This window comes from Patagioenas fasciata, chromosome 4 (assembly GCF_037038585.1).
Source record: "Patagioenas fasciata isolate bPatFas1 chromosome 4, bPatFas1.hap1, whole genome shotgun sequence".
Taxonomy (NCBI): domain Eukaryota; kingdom Metazoa; phylum Chordata; class Aves; order Columbiformes; family Columbidae; genus Patagioenas; species Patagioenas fasciata.
This window is the reverse complement of record NC_092523.1, coordinates 48,640,958-48,658,439: the sequence shown is the minus strand read 5'-3', so window position 1 is coordinate 48,658,439 and position 17,482 is coordinate 48,640,958. Positions and strand designations below refer to the sequence as shown.

General features: G+C 44.6%; 2 protein-coding genes across 3 annotated transcripts in view; one reads left to right on the top strand and one right to left on the bottom strand.

Annotated features, from left to right (window-relative positions):
- POLR2B (RNA polymerase II subunit B) overlaps positions 1 to 9,590 on the bottom strand; it is a 17,761-nt gene extending 8,171 nt beyond the window's left edge. The window contains exons 1-12 of one of the 2 annotated variants that reach the window (XM_065836119.2): positions 9,418 to 9,590; positions 9,081 to 9,153; positions 8,161 to 8,311; positions 6,209 to 6,321; positions 5,723 to 5,942; positions 4,644 to 4,802; positions 3,519 to 3,683; positions 2,818 to 3,014; positions 1,960 to 2,079; positions 1,390 to 1,576; positions 420 to 563; positions 6 to 145 (exon numbers count right to left, since the gene is read on the bottom strand). In XM_065836119.2, the coding sequence (XP_065692191.1) occupies positions 6 to 145; positions 420 to 563; positions 1,390 to 1,576; positions 1,960 to 2,079; positions 2,818 to 3,014; positions 3,519 to 3,683; positions 4,644 to 4,802; positions 5,723 to 5,942; positions 6,209 to 6,321; positions 8,161 to 8,311; positions 9,081 to 9,153; positions 9,418 to 9,436 (1,688 nt within the window). In that variant the 5' untranslated portion in view covers positions 9,437 to 9,590. The remainder of the gene's footprint in view (positions 1 to 5; positions 146 to 419; positions 564 to 1,389; positions 1,577 to 1,959; positions 2,080 to 2,817; positions 3,015 to 3,518; positions 3,684 to 4,643; positions 4,803 to 5,722; positions 5,943 to 6,208; positions 6,322 to 8,160; positions 8,312 to 9,080; positions 9,154 to 9,417) is intronic. The other variant, XM_071807812.1, reaches the window with a different exon arrangement.
- Positions 9,420 to 17,482, top strand: NOA1 (nitric oxide associated 1). The gene is made up of 7 exons (XM_065836125.2): positions 9,420 to 10,608; positions 11,241 to 11,405; positions 12,265 to 12,461; positions 14,745 to 14,876; positions 15,443 to 15,559; positions 15,869 to 15,986; positions 16,569 to 17,482. The coding sequence occupies exons 1-7, from the start codon at positions 9,435 to 9,437 to the stop codon at positions 16,772 to 16,774; spliced, it is 2,109 nt and encodes a 702-aa protein (XP_065692197.1). The 5' UTR covers positions 9,420 to 9,434; the 3' UTR covers positions 16,775 to 17,482.

The window sequence follows — 17,482 nt, the reverse complement described above, 5'->3', positions numbered from 1 at the left end:
CATACTCAGCTATTGCTGCTGGAGATATTTCTTCCAGGTTTTCCATACTCCACTCTTCCAAGAATTCCAAAATTGGGGATGGTTGAGACCCCACAGAAATATAAGCCATCAGGGCTAAGTTCTTCACAAGTCCTACGGCATGACCCTAGTAGAAACACAAAGTTAATTTGCATTTCCAAATAAAGAGATTCCCCCAAGAGGATCTGAGAACTTCAAGTCCTCAAGGAACTGCACACAAAACATGCTGGTACATTATCAATTTCAACCATTCAACTACAAAGTTGGCTATAAAGCTAAATATTCATGGCAACATTTTAAAAAAGTACAACTGATCATCAAAGTGCCATGGCTATAAAACAGCTAGCAGATACAAGCACTTAGGTACGAGTAAGTACTGACATAAATAGTACTTTCGTTACCTCTGGGGTCTCAGCAGGGCAAACCATTCCCCACAGCGTATTGTGCAGCTGTCTGGGCTTTGCTAGTTTACCATCTCTACCAATTGGAGAATTCAGGCGCCTCAGATGGGAAAGCGTAGATGCAAAAGTCAGACGGTTTAACACCTGCACATGGTAAGGAATTAAGTTAGTCAAAGCCTCTTAAGTGTGTTGTTGACAGACATCATGATACATTGGAAGAAAAGATCAATGCCCTCTAGAAATAGAGAAGAACTAAAACAGCTATACTTTCTAGTTTACCTTCAGTAATCTACGTTTATCCTTAAAATCTCAAGCTCCAAACCAGTGTTGTAACACCAGAAGTTTCTAGAGCACGCTTATATCATGACAAAGCCCACCACAAACACAGTTATACACGCAAAGGGCTCATTTTTGTAGTATAGCTTACTCTAATCACGTGACTAGAATGTCCAAGTGATACTTGTAAAAGTACTTTTTTAGGCTGCATTTTCACCAGGAGGGTTTGCCTGTACAATGACACTAAGCACTGTTCTGGGCTAATGTAGTCAGTGCTCCTTATCATTAGCTGTGGAATACAGAACTGTCACATTACAACGTGTCACTCAAGTTTCTTTAACCACCTGTAAAGCACTGGAAGTAATTAAAGGAAAGAAATCCATCATCCCATCCTTAGTCCCGGGGACTAAGACGTGACCAGAAACACCACCATATGTTCTAACACAAAAAGAACTCTTTACAAGAGTTACACCATTTAGTTAAAAACAAAAACAACAACAACAAAAATGAACTCTACACCAGACACAAGTATTCAGATCTTCATTTGTTTCAGCTATGGAAGTTTCCTTTTAAAACCAGTTCTACTTAACATAGAATACGCATGGATGCCAAGCAACATTAAACTCTTCTATGGTATAGTTTTACTCTTATGTAAACCTGACAAATGCTACCATGCCTTATTCAGCTATTGTACCTGAGAGACTCCTGCTCTGGCCTGATGAGCTTTTTTCTGGTCACCCCAGTTTCCAGTTGCCAGTGAATACTTTAAACCATCTGAAATAATTCTTGTTTTAATTGCCAGTTCCAAGTTGAAATCTTTCCCTCTGTCAATAAACTTTTGTGCATATATTCTCACTTCCTTCAGCAAATTCTTAAACATTCTGTAGAAGAAGATGTCAATAAACACAATTAAACAGTACTGTAGCAATTCAGCCTACCTGGTACTATTTACTAAAAAGTCACAGGCCTCCTGAACAGAAGCAAGTAATTTGTAACTAGAGGAAGATGGGAGAAAAACAAAACAAAACAAATTAACCTGGTTTTGAACACACACAAAATATGCTTCAAAACAAGCTGATGCTGACCACCTACTATTAGAGGAAACTTACCTACTCCATTAAAAAGCCATCATCAGATACAGGGTGTGTTGCCCAAGACTGGCTATCAGATATAATAAAATCAAACAGAACAGATTTAGAAGCACTGAGTTGGCAATGCCCCTCACATTAATTATCTCCAAAGAAAATTTATATATTATAGTTACCCTCTGAAGAGGAAAGCTAACAGTGGCCCAGCAAGATCCAGTCTTTTGTTGCCATAATGATCTCTGTCATCAAGCTCTCTTCTTCCCAGTGCTGCCAGCAACAATCTATGAACCATATACCTAAGCAAATAAGATAGTTTACGTTTTAAACTGACAGTAAACATTCACAACAAAGATTACATGCTTTCATAAATTAGTCAGTGAACTGTTTCCTAAAAGGTTGTCCATTCTAGATCTTTAGAACACCGCTGCCCTAAAACAGGCCTCTTCAGCACGTACATCCTCAGAGGTGAATGACTCACTGAAAGCCCAGATAACTACAGAGAGAAGTTAATATTTACATCATGATGGCAACACATCTTCTGCTACATGTCTGTCCTGTACTGTCACATTGGCTATGTTAAAGCATGTGGCAGCAGGTGTAAAACGTAAGTCCCCTGATGCTACAGTTCATCTGCATACCAATAAGCAGTGATCAAGAACATATGCCAATAAAGAGTGGGTTTGCATTAGAAACAGCTTATCAGTAGTTATCCACACATTAGTCATCAACCTGTATAATGTTGTCCCTGCAACAGGATGTCAAAGGGTCAATTATCACTATTATCACATCTAATTTAAGGTCCAGAATGTGTTGGAGGCTTGTGCTGTTTCAATTTTTTTTCTATTTTTTCAACATTCGCATTTTCTCAGCTACAAAAACATACCAGTGCCCTGAAGTTTATCACTGAGTATCCAGAAGACTAAGGTTAAAAACAAACTTCCATTCAGTGCGTTCTTCCAATCATATACACATACACCAATAAAATCTGTATTTAGGGTCCATTTGCAGATGTGTGACAGAAAATACTGACATACCCTAGAAAATAGGCCTTTTTGGTTTCACAGAAGTCACTGACACCAACATGCGGCAGCATTTCTTTCTGCAAGACTTCTTTAGCATACTTGATTCTCTTCTCTTTGGTGACACCTGGCTTTGCACCTCTTGATCCAATGAAGTTTAGAGCAACATTCTGCTCCTGAATGACAAATGCTTCATCCAGAGAAGGCTTGACCTAATGCACAAAACAGAACACAATCCTGTAGCATCCAAGTGCCAGCTGGGCTTGGAAACTACATAGTAGTTTGATCATGGTTCTTTTCAAGAACTTCGAACTACTGATCCAGCTCTTTCAAGCTTTACTAGAGCGGCAGAAAATGGTAATGGAGCACACAGGAAGCACACAAAAATAGTTTAGACTTCAGAAAACAGTTCTCATTCAAGTACATTCTAGGCCTGTTGCTGCTTCAGGTATAAATTGGTATTTTACAATTAAAGTCAATGGCAGCAGGATAGGACCCTACCTTTCCAAATACATACTGACTCTTAAAAATTTCTATTGCATTTTTTTCACTTAAAATATTCATTAGAATAGGTTTAGGCAGAGAACTTTTGACATTTCTCATAGATGACCCACAAAAATAATAAAGTAATAAGAACGATACTTTCAACGATTATTAGCCACATCTACACATCACCAAATGTCAAGCCAGGAAATAACTTATTTAGTATGTATTACCATTTCCATCATTTCTGGATCTTCGAAATCATATATGATGTGCTCCAAAATGTCCCTGTCAGACACAAAGCCTAGTGCACGAAAGACAATTATGATGGGAACTTCTTGTTTGATGTATGGCAAAGTTGCTACAATGCGCTGACCAATAGCACTCTTCTTTGCACCCTGAAAAGATGAGGAAAAACGTACATTAGTCTCAAATGATCTTGCCTTTAAATAAAAATACCTCTCTGGGACTTGGATGATACAGCATAAATATATTTATTCAAGCACTACAGGAAACCATGACTTCTCAGTAGACCAACTAAGGAACTATTCTGAAACCTTATTCCAGCAGTGACCATTTTATTTCTAAAACATTTCTAATTTTAGAAGTCTCCAAAAACTTGGAAAGTTTTTGCTTAGACGAAGGAAATGACATACAGAGTGTTTCAAAAAGATGGACTCATTGGAAATTGGAATGCAACTGAAATTGGGTCCATCTTTTTGAAGGACCCTGTACAACTATTCATTCACTTGCATGCATCCTTTCTCTCCCCCTGTGTATTTGCAAAGAGCAATCCTATTCACCCTAAGCATTCCTTCTGTCATCTTAAATCCAGCTTAAATCCAGCTTTTCTAATCCACTCTCTCAAAATTATTCAAGTAGTTGCTCCTCCCTCCCAGAAAGAAACAAACATTGTGGGATGCAGAGGGACAACCCCTCAAGAGCACCCCAGCCATCAGGAGCGAGTGAGCAAAACACATCTAAACACTAGCTTGGCCATCAGCAAAGACAGGGTCCCTGCTCCTATTCTTGCCCTTTGCCCACAAACAGGATGCAGCTTGTTTGTATTTTCTAAAAATGCATATAAAGTAATTCTAGAATTATTTTTCAGCCTTGCCATAAAGCTGCCACAAACTGAGTCTTCAATCCTCACGTTATTTGTCGCAGACATATGCATAATCTATGACAAACAGAATATATCTTCATTTAATTTTACCTTCTTTACAACTTAGCATCAGAATAAATTTATTCACAAAATCTCCGAAGTAAATGACACAAAGAGATGGGATACTAACAAAACTCCTAAGACAAGCTTTAATGTAAGCCCCAGGCCAGAGGTTATTACTGCTTAGACATACCTGCCCACCTCTGGCCAGCATGCTAACCCATATGGTACTTGTTGGTCGAGAAGAATTTTCCAGACAAGATCTACACTCTCCTGTGTAGGCATATTTTGAATCTTTCTTTGCAAACACATACACAGTGTTTGTAGCCATTTTCTCTTGAGCAATCAGAACCTGTGTTAGAAACAAGAACACTAGTAAATAACTGACAAAAGGGCATGCTGAAAGTAAGAAGCACAGTGTGTTTCTACTATTCTTTCAGGTGCCTTATCTTTAAGAGCACTGTGTAGCGTGAGGTCAATTTGCCAAACTCAGTTGGATGATACTCTACATTTTAGAAATACCACATTAAACAAAGCATACACCCAGTTCAGATAGAATAACCAGAACAAAAGACTCCAAGATCACTGTTCTGTACAGTGAACTTACTGCATTTGCTAGCTGTGCCCAGACACTTCTGTTAGCTTACGCGCAGCACCGATAAAGAAATAATTTCACTATCTGTTTTGAAGGCCAATGCACTACAGACATTTAAATTTAAATGCCAGCTCCCAAGGTCAAAGCCAGATTATTTTTTTGCCCCCAAGAAGAAAAATACAATTTATTTCTTTTGCTGCATTTGCCCAGGTGTCAGTTACAAATAACTACCAGATTCATTGGTGAGATGGAGAGTATATGATTTGCAAAAGCTGAATCCACAAAAATGGAGGGAAGAACCTATTCTTACAATAGAACACATCTACACAGCTGTGAATTAACTGGTGGAGGCTATAAGTGAAGTATCTCATTTTAGAGTGCATGCTGCTCTGCCGTGGTGAAAATGGAAAGGAAATTATCTAGAGTACTTAGTGGCATTTAATGCAAAACAGCTTATGAAAGTAAAGAAGGGAAATGTGCCTCAGAGAAGAAGAAATGGTGACTCTATGAAGTCCTAACAGAAAACTGAAAGCCTATCTTTCTACAAGATCACAAGCACGCACAGTAACTGTGATACATGGGAATAAATATGCTTATGTTCATGGCAAAGCACGTGGATACAAGTAACAGAACTTCCAGTGTTTGTAAAGATGGCTGTGCAAGGTATAACCCCTTACCTTTTCTGATCCATTGATGATGAAGTAGCCACCAGGATCAAGTGGGCATTCATTCAGTTCACAAAGATCACGGTCAGTTAAGCCATTCAACAAACAGTATGTTGAACGTAACATAATAGGAATTTTTCCTATAAACGTTTTCTGATGCTGTGTCTGTAACTGATCCTCCCCTTCTTTAATAACTGTTTTAGTTATATCCACATACAAGGGGGCTGAATACCTACAGAATAAAAACAGCATTGTGTTACCTGCCAGTTACTACTCCAGGTTGTACAGAAGGATAATGAACCAGTTGTTCAAGCACTCACTGGAAATATTGAAGCACTATTACCAAAGCATCATGTGGATTTGACAAATAAAAATCAAAATTTGAATAGAGCAGTAATTATTATCTTTTCAAGCCACTGCTAAATTGAAAAAGACTATCAATTAATAACACAGGGCCAGTCCTCCCTTGTGTTTATCCACTACAGAGTTTGTTCTTACGTAAGGTTTCTCAGTCTGGCTTCATTGGGCATCATAGGTGATGGTGCTCCATCTCTTTCCCAATGTGTAGGTTTGGAGAGGTAGATTTGTTCAAACTTCAACAGATACCGGGGCTGGAAAACAAGAAGACATTTACCTGTAATGAAAGAAACACCCACTTTGGTTGTTCAAGAGCAATCCCAGAGCTTAATACCCAATGCTGCCACATGTCCTCCCCTTGAGGTGACAATCTCTTTTCACATGACTAGATTAAAAGAAAACACTGAAGAACTTTCACGCAGCGTGGACCTTAGATAATTTGCTCTCATTCAGAACATGGTGCCAATGGAAGATGATGAGCAATGGCATCCTTTGAAAACTTAGACCTAACTTTGGCCAAAGAAAGTTAACAAAGAACTTTTGAGCCATAAACTTTTCTTGCTAAGGTAAAGCTACTGAATATCAAAATCCCACCAAAACACGGTTTGCTTTTGGCTACCCAACTTGCTCTACTACATCCCTCTCAGTGAGGTTTCGTGCAGTAACTGACAACATGAGATGCAGCAGCCACTTGTTCTTGGTCATTTCTCAACTCAAGCAACAACTTAACAAACAGGAGAGAGTAACTCTATAGGAGAGTGAAGTTTGATTTCAGAGGAGCCCACCAAGATGATCAGAGGGCTGGAACACCTCTCCTACGAGGACAGGCTGAGAGAGTTGGGGTTGTTCAGTCTGGAGAAGAAAAGATTCTGGGGAGACCTTATTGTGGCCTTTCAGTACTTAAAGGGGGCTTATAAGAAAGGTGGGAACAGACTTTTTAGCAGGGCCTGTTGCAATAGGACAAAGGGTAATGATATTAACTAAAATATAGGAGATTCAGGTTAAGACATGAGTGAGACATTTTTTACAATGAGAGTGGCGAAACACTGGCCCAGGTTGCCTGGAGAGTTGGTAGATGCCCTGTCCCTGTGTCCTGGTTTTGTTAAAAAACAAGTTTCTCTTTTAGTGAATTTGCCTGTCAGCTAAAGCCTTCATATTAACTCCATTTTCCTGGAGAACCAGATACACGTTTTGGTAAACCTAGCGATGGAATGCAAACTTATTAATAAGCACAGATGGACATCTCGCAAGAGGGGCAATGAGAAACTGGTGACCAAGAAACCGACCAACTGTGTATAACATTCCATTCACGTGAATACTTCATATAAAAGTGGGAGATCACGAGGATCTCGTCCCTTTTCCCCTTTTTTCCTTATGTCCGACATTAGGAGAGGACCTTGCTAGTTGTCCCTGCAAACTGAAGCCTAGTGACAGACTGAATCCAGCTCCAGCTGGCTGCAGAGTCCATTCCAGGACTTCGGGTGCCAGTTCTGCAGTTGCTGAGGCTTTCAAGATTGGTTTTGTATATATTTTGTATTATTTTCTCTATTCTTATTAGTAGCATTAGTAAAACATTGTTAATTTTCCCAACTCTCTTCTCTCTGTCCTTCTTTTCCTCCCAATCGCCTGTCCTTAGTGGGAAAGGTGGGGAGAGGGAGGGGCAAAAGGGGGAAAGGTGGGGGAGGAGGTTAACAATACATCTGCCAGGGTTTTATTGTCACCCTGTAATCTAGACCCTCGACACCCTGGAGACATCACAGGCCAGGCTGGACAGGACTCTGAACAACCTGATCTGGGTGAGGATGTCCCTGCTCATTGCAGGGGGCTGGACTAGATGAGCTGTGAAGGTCCCTTCCAACCCAAACTATTCTATGATAACAAAGCTCTTGCATGTGTTTCTCAGCAGTACACCTGACTACCTGGAAACTCGGCCATGGTACCTCATAGAATCCATACTTCTGTCCTACTGACTGCATGAGCAGTGTCATAACTCAGATGTATTTCCACCTCTTCAGATGAGGGTTGAATAAAACCCACTGAAAATCATTTTGGATTATAAAAACAAATCACCTCTGCCAGGGATCTACACTTACCGGCTCTTCCACTTCTCCTGTGGCATGCTGGGCTTCAGCTTGTAAATCAATTGGTGGAGCATCTTCAACAATTCTCTGCACAGACATCTGAATAAACTCATCAAAAGAATCCAACTGTTGCCTGACTAGACCCTTTTCATCAAAATAGGAGCTGAAAAAAAAGAGTGCATTAATGAACAAGAGAGCTTAGTTTAATTCATATACTTCATACATCAACAAGCTTAAGATGTATTAGGGATATGGTTTAGTGCTAGAGTTAGGTTATGGTTGGACTTGATGATCTTAAGGGTCTTTTCCAACCAAAATGATTCTATGATTCATTCCAAAACTTCAAAAAATCACAAAATACAGTACAGAAGCAAATACATTCATTTTTCCCAAGGCATGATTTTCAAACACAGATGCTCAAAAATGCTTAACGATTCTCTCACTACTTGAAGACACAGACACTATAAAGTGACAGACTTGCTGCCACCTCTTGGCTAAGCCACGACTGTTTGCACAGTCTACCTTAGATTAGAAGGGAAACACGACACATACCTTGGTAAGAAGCTGCAGGTGCTGGATGTTCATGTCTTGCTATAAAAACATTAACATAGTGAAACAGCTAAGTTTTGACTTCCTAATGCCACCATCAGCTGTGACAGTAATAGGCCCAATCATGTGCTTAATGCGGCACCAAACTCACTTCTTCATTTAAAACAGTGCACCCTACTGGGGATCAGTAGGGCTTCTTGTATCTTAATGACAATCCTGCTGTTTCTTCTTAAAGCCCTTATGCTCTGAACATGCTATAACACCCAATTTAGCATAATCAAGCCTGCAGTTTCCTTGACATACAGATAGCAATCTGCATGTCACCTGTAAGGCCAGGAGCACACATGCTAATGCACTAAGAACAGTGAGTTTTAATAAGTCACCTAATAACGATCCAGCAAGCTTCTTGCCACAAGTCGGGGGTGATTTCATCATCGTCTTCATCATACTGCATGTCTGCCGGGGAAGCACAAGGAGTGAGCCGGGCCCCAGTCACCCCGCTTTCCCCCCTCACCTGCTGAGGCGGGGCCACCACACGGCGAGATGAGGGACCCTCTGGCACCACAGCACCACGCCCGGAGCCCCCCCATCCCCATCCCCACCCCCAACCCCGCCTTCCGTGGGCCCTGCGCGCGTCCAACGGCTCCCCCACCCCCTCTCACCGGGCTGAGACGGGAAAAAGGCCCGGCAGGGCACGGCCCGTAGCCGCGGCGTGCTCACCTTCGTCTGCGTCGTACATGATGGCGGTGGGAAAGGCCGCAGACGGCGGTGGCCGAGAGCGGGGCGAGGAGGGCAGTGAAGCTCAGCTCCGAGCGGCGGAAGGACGGCGGAGCGACGTCTGCTCACGCTGCGTGCACCACCTCCTAGGCGGCGGCGGGAGCGGGACCGCGCATGCGCGGCGGCTAAGTCCCGCCCCCTCGCGTCGCCACGGGGGCGCCGGCACCACCATGCTCCGCGTGGCCCCGGTGCTGCTGACCCGGCTGGTCCGCGCCCGGCCCTGGGCCCCGGTGTGGCGGCGCGGGTCGGCAACCAGCGGCGAGGAGGAGCAGTTCGTCTTCCTCGAGTACGAGCCGGAGCCGGGCGAGGCGGCGGCGGCAGAGGCAGCAGCGGCTGCAGCAGCAGCAGCGGCAGCAGCGGCGGCCCGCCGGGAGCGGAAGGCGGAGCCGGGCAAGAAGCGGCGGGAGCGGCGCTCGGTGGTGGGGACGCCCGACCCCTCGGTGCTGCCGAGCGGCGTGAGCTGCTCAGGCTGTGGGGCTGAGCTGCACTGCCGCGACGGCGCGGCGCCGGGCTTCGTGCCAGCGGAGAAGTATCGGAGTCTGTCGGAGGGCCCGGCCGGCGTGGCGGGGCTGCGAGGCGCCGTCTGCCAGCGCTGCTGGCTGCTGGCCCACTACGGCCGGGCTCTGCGGCTGCGGCTGCCGCCCGAACAGCACCGGGAGGTGGTGAGCGCCGCCCTGCGCCGCCCCCCCCGCCATGGCCGCGGGCCGCTCCTCCTCTATCTCCTCGACGTGCTGGAACTGCCCGACCCAGTGCTACCGCAGCTGCCGGCGCTGCTAGGCCCCGACGTCCCCGCTGCCGGGCTGCTGGTGGTGGGCAACAAGGTGGACCTGCTACCCGCTGACTCCCCCGGGCACCTGGGGCGGCTGCGGCAGCGGGTGGCGGCAGCCTGTGCCGAGGTTGGGCTGCACGGAGCCCCAGTGGTGGATGTCCGCCTGGTGAGCGCGAAGACGGGCTTTGGCATGGAGGGCCTGATCAGCCGGCTGCAGCGCTCCTGGAAGTGTGCGGGTGATGTCTACCTGGTGGGCGCCACCAACTCGGGCAAGTCAACACTCTTCAATGCCCTGCTGCGCTCCGACTACTGCAAGTCCCGCGCCACCGACGCTGTCAACAGGGCCACTGTGTCACCCTGGCCAGGTCAGGGACACCACTCTTCTCATCACAGCAGGGGTCATGTGTGGTGTTGGGCAGTCAGAGGCCAGCAAGCCCCAAGCCTCCTGCAAAGCCACCCCTGGGGCAGGGGGATGTGTCACCCAGCGGGCGCCTGTGCTGCACTGTGCTTTGCATCGCCACCTGCCTCCGGGCAGCGAGGGTGGGAGGTACACACAGAGGGTGCTGTGCAGCTTGTAGCAGTGAGGGGGCTGGTAAACCAGAGCTAGATGATACCAAATCTGTGGTGCCCTCCAGTCTAGAGAAAAAACAGGAGGTGGAGCAGTAAGCACCCGTAAAACGATCATAGGACAAACCAAGCTGCCTGGAGGTGGGGTTGCCTGGGGTGTATTAACTCAGTCTTGGGACCACTTGGCTTTGACACCCATTTCATCAAACTGTAGGTGAGAGCGGGTCTCAGGTGGATGGATGCCTCATTTCCACTACTGCGGCTGGGGACGATAGTACTTTATGATGGCAGCTGTAGCTCCCCCTCCAGCTTTGTTTTACTGGGCTTCACCCAGTAAAATGGAGAAGCATTTATTTTCGTTTTTCCGTAGAGCTTAAATGTGCCAGGCAGTTAGGGACTCAAGTCTTCTGAATTTTTTTTTTTTTTCCAGGAACAACACTGAATCTGTTGAAATTTCCAATTATTAATCCTACATGTGACAGGATATTCCGAAGGCAGGAGAGGCTGAAAGAGGAGGCAACAAAAACAGAAGATGAGCTAAGCAGTGAAGAAAAGAAGTACCTTAAGCACCTTAAAAAGCAAGGTTATTTAGTGGGTGAGTATTGCATGAGTAAAGGCGTTGCCTCTCTGCCCTGATGAAAATATTGCATTACATGAAGGACTGTTAACTCCTTAATTTACTGTAGAATCCAGAGGGTTTTGGTGAGTCATTTCTTCCAACTCTGAAAGAACTCATTTCCATTTAATTACGAGAGGAACTGTAGTAGCAATAAAAAATTTCCAAACTTGCATTCAAGCTATTTTGACCAGTTTTTATTCCTTGAGTAATGGGTGCAAGACCTCTAGCTCCTCTGTCAGTAGCATCATTAGTATTTCTTTTGAGTACTTATTTTTCAGCTGTTGTAGTAGCATTGCAGAGGTTTTCTCTGTACAGTGCACCTCCCATCAGCATTTGGTGACCTACTTCAGATAGCTTAATAATTTAAAATGATATTGTGTAAGACACCATCTCTCATTCCCAAAGGAAGAAAATGAGTTTTACTATTAAATTATCAGGTTTTAGCTGCAAGCCACAGTGGTTTGCATCATTTTACCATATATCCGAAGAATGGAGTTGTCAGAAGATAGCTCTGATTTTCCAACAGTTCTGTGTTTGACAGTCCAAGGCACTGAAAACAGAAGGCAGCTTGCTTTACTGTAAAGTGGAAATAATGGGATGCCTGTATTCTGAACCTTGCTAAGATTTTGGAGCTTGAGGAGTGCTAAGCAAGAATTATAGAAAGGATTTCTTAGCATCTTAGCTTTTGAATCATGAAACTTCGTAGCCACGTAGCATCTTTGTCACCTTTATATTACCAATGCGTGTCTCTTTTAAGCAAGGGAAGGGACAGATGTCCAATGAAGGAGAGGCAAGTTCCTAAATTAATCACCAGAAATGTTTCATTTTAATCCAGGAAGAGTTGGAAGAACATTTCAACGGCTGAAGTCTAGCTCAGTGATTGACTTTGACCCTGACATGCTCTCGTACAGCATAGATGAAGATCCCAGAGATTCCCCTCGGAAGCATGAGGAAAGGGAAGAGTTCACACACAATGAAGTGAAGGATGCTCGCTGGTGTTTCGACACTCCAGGGATTATAAAGGAAAACTGTGTAGGTACTCTGTGGTGCTGTGTTTGGGGATGATGGGTTTGGGAGGACAGAACATCCTGTGCATGTGGGAGAGTATTTCTGCTGCAGTCCTGGGGTTAGGATTCTTTTGATTTGGGCATTTGTGTTAAAATATGGTTTGTATTTATTTGGGACGGGTTCATTGTGTTAATGCTGTTGCATTTCTGAGTAGTGCATACTGAAATCTTGCAAATAAACTGGTCAACTGCATCAGCAAACTTCCTTAACATCTGAATGAAGGGAAGTAGGAAATAGTTCTATAAATAAGTTTATACCAGTATCACCCAAAGAAATTTGCGCTTTTTTAGTTCTGCCAGCCTACTGACAAAGGTGGAGCTCAGGAGGATAACCAGTGTTGTATGACTGAACCAAGACTTTGAGAAAGCATTCTTCTGAAGCTATTTGGATCTGCCATGTTCCTGTTAGTAGCTCAGATACCTCAGGCCCATCTCCATGTTTCAGCAGAGCAATGGCTCTGAAGCCAGTGCTGATGTTGTGCACACGTCCAAAAAAGAAGTCGTATTTTGATTTTTTTTCATCGCTTTGATATCTATGCAGAGCTGCAGGTCATCTTTTTGGGAAGATAAAAGTCCTTAAGAGAAGGAAGTGCGAGCACTGTACTGAGACTGCACAACTGAAGTGCAGACGCTGCTTTCTTGAATGCTAGAAAACTGCTGTTTTTTTAATAGATATATTTGCCAGATCATAACCCACTTTACTGTGGCACTTTGCTCTCTGATAGATGGTTAGTATTTGGTAAAGACAGTCATCAGCTTAGAGACCTAGTAAGTGTGGAAAACATGGGCTTTCCTTCATCCAGAAATACTTGCTGCTGTTTCTGATTTAGCTCTCCAAAGGCACAGCAAGGATAGTCTACATGCTAAGTTTCTGACCAATTTTGTTTCTGCGGTCGGTGTTCAATCTGACTGGAGGACATGTAGATGGTCTATGTGGCAGGTTTTGGCCTGAGAGATTTCTAATAACAAGCAGGTTTGGTTTTTGTTTTTCATTTTGGAAGAAGAGTGAAGTGGCAGTTAGCTTTTGATAGAATTACATTTTTATCCTTATTCCTTGGAGGTTTGTCTTCAGCTGCTTCCTCATGACTCCTTCTAAAGCCAGACTTCTGGAAAGCATGGAAAAGGGTGACTGATAACTCTCAAATTTTAGTTTAAGCATTGCCAAACACATCAGAAAACCTGAAGCTAGCAGGGCAAAGCCTCCTGGCTTTTAGAATCAGTGTTGAATTGGTCTTCCAAGCTAAAGATTGTCTGCTTATGAATATAAGAAGAGCACTGGGGTTTTGACTGCACCACAGCCTGTGTTAGTTTTGTCTTTTAATGATGAATTGAGGATAATCGTCATGGCCAGACTGCTACATACTTGTATTTGCATGATGCAGGCATGCCTGGGAGGCACACTGTCAGTTTCCTGTATTTAGGAAAGAGATGCCACCAACCAGAAGACTAGTTGTTTTCTTCAAGGCAGTGCTTCCTGAGCTTCAGTGCCTGCATATTGTTTCATAGCTGGGTTTGAATAGCGCTGCTTTAGGAAGCGATCAGACCGCTGTGGCTGCAACACTGCTGGTGAGGTTGCTGGCTTTTCAGTAGACTTCAGGGTGGATAATTTTACTGAAACAAGTTAAAACCTAAACAGATGAGCCAGTTGAGCCAGGAGATGGAAGGAAAGAGGGAGGAATACAAGCAGCAGGAGCATTTGAGAGCCCTTACAGGTGAGAGAGCTTGTTTCACTCTGCCCAGGGTAGGGATCCACACTGGGGCAGACTGGTCATACTGCAGCTTTAGTTTCACAATCTGATCCTGCACTTTTCTCTCAGTGAGATACTTGAGACTAGCTTTGCTGCTAGTATTGATTCGGCACTTTGCGTACTGCGTAAGTGGAGTAGTTCAAATGCCATAGCCAAAGGTGGTCTCCAGTTCTGCTTGTGGCTGCACTCATGCTAAAGCGTGGTAAATCTTCCGTGAGCTTGTTCCAGCCAGACCCAGGATTCCAAGATCTGTGGTCCAGCAGGCTGCTGGCAGCCGTTTTGACTCTGCTATGGACCCTGCATTGACATGGAGATTGGTGACATCCCTACTTCCTCCTATTTCTCACTTACTCTGTAGACCAGAATTCAGTTGTCCTGTTGGATGTTCTTCACACTGCATAACCTGATGTTTTTCCTCTAGCAATGTAATACAAATATTAATTTAATTGTCCCCATTAACATTTCTGGCATGATTTATGGCAGAGCAATTTATTTTCCAGGTTCTAAATCTCCTCACAGATGAAGAAGTAAAGCTGGTTTTGCCAACAAGTGCCATTGTTCCACGGACCTTCATTCTCAAGCCAGGAATGGTCTTGTTTTTAGCAGCCTTGGGACGTGTGGACTACTTACAAGTAAGGGAAGAAAGGATTTTGTGAGCAGCTGCTTCATCTCTTGTTATAGTAGTGCTAGAAGATAAGATGCTTTCTGGGTGGCTTTCTCTGACCCTTTCTTTGCTGCTTTTGAGATGATGAATCTGTTTATAAAGCACTGCAAAATGTCTTGGAATGTTAGAAATGTAAAGTGACGGGAGTATAAGCACCCAGACAGGAGATGTCCATCACCTCTCAAGCTAAATAACCACATTGAGTTTGTTCTTGGGAATTAAACTTGAGCAAAGATATCTCTTGGATGATTTGCCTGAGCTGAGCAGATGTGATGGCAGAGGATATGGTACTGGGGGTGCTTTGAGGCAGGATGGTGAAGCCATGGCTGCTTCTCTTCTGGAAGCTCAGCTCCCGTGTTGGTAGAAACCCTGGCTGCTCTGCAGTGGCAGAGGTAAGGACCCCTCCTCAGACAAGGAAGAGACAGCAAGCAAACAGGTATTCAGCGTGCAGGAGAGAAACGAAGCAGGAGACAGCAATTCAGGGCTGCTTTTCTGTTATCATAAGTAACACTCTCCTCTTGTTATTTATTTCAGGGAGAAAAGCCTGCCTGGTTTACTGTTGTGGCATCTAACCTGCTGCCAGTCCACATTTCTACCCTGAGTAACGCAGATGCCTTCTATGAGGAGCGTGCTGGCCAAGAGTTACTGAAAGTAAGAGGAAACACTGTCATGGGCTCTTGGTTGCAGTTAGGCAGGCCATCCTGCCTGGTGAAGCACTCTGGCTGGGGCACAATTCATGGGGAAAACCAGTACCTCTGAGTTCCCATTGAGTTGCTCTGGATGTGATCCTGATTCTGCTCTTGGCAAACCCAAAATAACTCCTGTAGGGTGTTCAAGCTCGTACTTGGCTAACAACCATCTAGTATCTTTATTCCCACTTGTGCCTTGCTCACCAGTTCAAGGTAGGAGTGCTGAAGCATTTCTTGACCGTTCAATCTTTTCTCCATGTTTTGATGTTAGGTTCCTATGGGTGGGGAAGAGCGAATGAAAGAGTTCCCCCCACTTGTCCCTCAGGACATTACCCTGAAAGGAATTGGTCCCACTGAGGCAGTCGCAGATATCAAGCTCTCCTCTGCAGGTAATTTAATATTTCTTCATTAGTTTGCTTTGCAGGTTCTGCATCCTAGAAACATTGATGGAAAGCGGCCTCTGAAAGGATGAAACCATATCTCCTGCTCAGAGCAGGACTATCACCAACACAAAATCAGGGCAGCCATGGCATTGTTGGGCTGAGGTTTAGCTACCTCCAAGAATGGAGGATGACAACTGTGCCTGTATGGGATGACCACATTGGAATACTTTATGCTCTGGCTGCCATGCAAGTTTCACAGCATCAGGAATGGCTGTGACACTGTCCAGGTGAGAGAAGAAGAAGGGCCATGGATTGGAAAGCTTTGCTATTGTGCTTTTTGTAGTTCACATCATGTCTCTATAGTTCACCAGGGAAGAGCTGTGTCTGGGGAGAGTAAGATGTTGCTTTAAATGCTGCTTTCTATTGGAGAGGGCTGGATATTACCTTTGAGCTTTGTCTCTCAAACAAATCACACCTGGGTAGCTCAGGTTCTCCGCCAACACAAAAGGAACTGAGTTTGCCTTAGAACCCTAATTCTGATAGTAGTGGCTCATCTTGCTCACTGTCTATTTTTTTTTGGCTGTGCAGGCTGGGTGGCAGTGACAGCTCACAAGGAGGAGAAATTGCTGCTCCGAGCCTACACTCCCAAGGACACCAGACTGATGCTGCGGGAACCTCCCCTTTTGCCATACATCAGTACCATCAGAGGGGCGCGGATCGCAGGCACTGCTGCCTATAGGACCAGAAAGCCTCCTTCCCTGGTGGAAAACCTAAAAACCAGAGAGAGGAGATAGCACTTCTCATCATCGGAGCAAGGCAGAAGACAGAACAGCCTCTAGAGACCTTGTTGCTTATTTATATTCAGGAGAGCCTGGACTCCTTTTTAAAGGCAGATGGGCACATTTGGGGAAGTGCTGGTTCAGGACTCTACAAAGTCCACAGCTGATCCAGCTGCTGAACTGTAGCCACTTTGAACGAGCTGAGTGACTGGTACCTTCCTATGAGAGGTGAAACAGCATCTCCCTGGGACCTGCCAGTATTTATGAACAAATCCCTTTACCTGTTCGCTCTTGAAGTACAAGGTGGAAACTCACCTGCCTGCCCTGGGCTGAGCTTTACTGCTTGTAAAGTAGGTTTTCTTCTGCAGACATGCTCATGCAGGTCAGAAACCATCATCTTGTTCTTGGAGGCTTTATGCCGTTTCCAGAGTTGAAGGAGCTGGAGGCAGTGGGGAGGAGCAGGGAATGCTCCGTGTCCTCTATGGTTATGACCCTCCTCGTGGCTCATAGTAATTCAACAACATTGATCAAAACTCAGGTCCTTTCAGTCCTTCAGTATCTGGGGGAGATGAGGGGGTGGAACACCCTGCTTTTGGTCAGGAAAGGTGAACTAGTAACAAGCAGATTTGCTCATATGCCTGAAGAGAAAACTTCTGCAACTTGCTGCTTTCATTCGGAAAGGTTTCTGAAACTGAGGGTGTAAAATAAAACTTTTCAAAGACA

What these genes read in the sequence shown, in the direction of transcription:
- NOA1 (XM_065836125.2), top strand. Translation starts at nt 9,435, where the DNA reads ATGATGGCGGTGGGAAAGGCCGCAGACGGCGGTGGCCGAGAGCGGGGC. An exon ending in AAAGCAAGGTTATTTAGTGG is followed by an intron (nt 11,406 to 12,264) that starts GTGAGTATTGCA and finishes ATTTTAATCCAG; the next exon opens with GAAGAGTTGGAAGAACATTT. An exon ending in CTGGCCAAGAGTTACTGAAA is followed by an intron (nt 15,560 to 15,868) that starts GTAAGAGGAAAC and finishes TTTTGATGTTAG; the next exon opens with GTTCCTATGGGTGGGGAAGA.